The sequence below is a fragment of the Hakea prostrata genome, chromosome 9 (assembly GCF_041222555.1).
Source record: "Hakea prostrata isolate BN-2017 chromosome 9, UWA_Hpros_2, whole genome shotgun sequence".
Classification (NCBI taxonomy): Eukaryota; Viridiplantae; Streptophyta; class Magnoliopsida; order Proteales; family Proteaceae; genus Hakea; species Hakea prostrata.
Genome location: NC_142608.1, coordinates 63,764,219 through 63,765,931, shown reverse-complemented (window position 1 = coordinate 63,765,931; position 1,713 = coordinate 63,764,219). Strand labels below are relative to the sequence as shown.

The 1,713-nt window shown below is 44.9% G+C and overlaps 1 protein-coding gene across 1 annotated transcript; it reads left to right on the top strand.

Annotated features, from left to right (window-relative positions):
- LOC149006076 (uncharacterized) lies at positions 1-855 on the top strand. Its single transcript, XM_089136038.1, has 2 exons — positions 1-119; positions 378-855. The coding sequence occupies exons 1-2, from the start codon at positions 1-3 to the stop codon at positions 853-855; spliced, it is 597 nt and encodes a 198-aa protein (XP_088992164.1).
- Positions 856-1,713: the final 858 nt, after the last annotated feature.

Here is a 1,713-nt window from a genome sequence, read left to right as displayed (position 1 = left end):
ATGGTAAAGGATGCACAAGACTATGTTCATCATTGCGAACCTTGCCAGGTACATTCCTCTGTTCAGAAGGCTCCTGCAGTTCCTCTAGTATCAATCCTCAGCCCAGTTCCTTTCACAAGGTGGGGAATGGACCTTTTAGGACCATTTCCTCCAGCATCTGGGGGAAGGAAATTCATGATTGTGGCAATCGACTACTTCACCAAATGAGTGGAGGCAGAAGTAGTAGCCACCATCACGGAGAAACAAATGGAAAAGTTCGTCCTCAATAAAATCATATACCGGTTCGGTTTGCCGAAGATATTGTTGACCGACAACAGAACTCAATTTGACAACCCTACCTTTGAAGCTTTCTATAAAACTTATCACATCGACTTCAGAAAGGCATCTGTGGCGTACCCTCAATGTAATGGACAGGTGGAAGTTACCAATCGGACGCTACTGGATGGCATTAAAAGGCGATTGGAAGAAAGCCAAAAGCAATGGGTGGAAGAGCTTCCCCATGTCCTTTGGGCCTTTCAGACTTCATCAAGAACTCCAACGGGGGAAACTCCCTTCAAATTGTCCTATGGGATAGAGGCCTTGATCCCAGTAGAAGTATTGACAGGATCCCTGAGATCAAAATGCGTCGAAGAAAATCAGAATGAGGAAAGACTTAGAGCAAACTTGGAATTCATTGACGAAATCCGAGAAGTGGCTCTCTACAGAAACATTGCTTACCAAAAGAATGTGGCAAAATACTACAACTCTAGGGTAAGAAGCAAGACTTTTCAGCAAGGAGATCTGGTTCTCCGACAAGCTGATGTCTCAGCTCCAAGACAAAGGAACAAGCTGTCCCAAAGATGTGAAGGACCTTAATTGGTAGTCCGAGAGCTGCAACCGGGAACCTACAAGCTCAGGGATATGGAAACTAGTAGGGATCTCGCTCACGCATGGAATGCCATGCACCTGAGAAAGTTTTACCAGTAAAAGAAGATAGACCGGGCGAAGGTACAACTTCAGAGAAATTTCTTGTATGAAAGCTTCTTTTCAAAAACCGAGTTTACAAATAACATCTTTTTACCACCATTCCACATCCAAAAGGTCTGAAATTACTTTACAACTATTTTTCAACTAGTGAGTCATTTGGGGGAATGGGAGGAGAAGTAGTCGGCCCAAAATTATCTTCGGAAATCAAAGGCAAAGCGTCAGAGGGGGAGGCGCTGGCCTCTGGAAAAGGCGTCCCAGGAGTCTGTTCTTGCAGCCAGCTGAAAACTGGAATCTATAGCCTCTCACAAGTACGAGCATCAAAAGGAGAATCCTTACAAACTAATTGTAGAGATTCCTCCGGCAACCTCTTCCCCATAAGATCAAAGGCTATGTCTAAACCATACTCAAAGCCAGGAATGGCCTTGCCGGCAAGCTCAGCCTGGAAGTCTTTTAAAGTTTTGTACTCGTTAATGATCTCCTCGGCATCGCGAGAGTTACGTGCGATCAACTTTAGAACAGACTTCTCGAAAATCACCAGGTCAGCAGCCAATCGATCCCTCTCGGCAGACAACTTGAAATGAGAAGCGGAAATGGATTCAATCTCTTTCCAAAGCTCTGTTATCGTGTCGTCAGCAGCCTCCTTGTCATTGCGAAGCTGTGATAATTCAGAACTCAATTCCTCTATCAATACAACTTTGGCAGCCAGGGCATCTTTCCCTCGTTGTTTCGTTGACTCAATCTCCACTC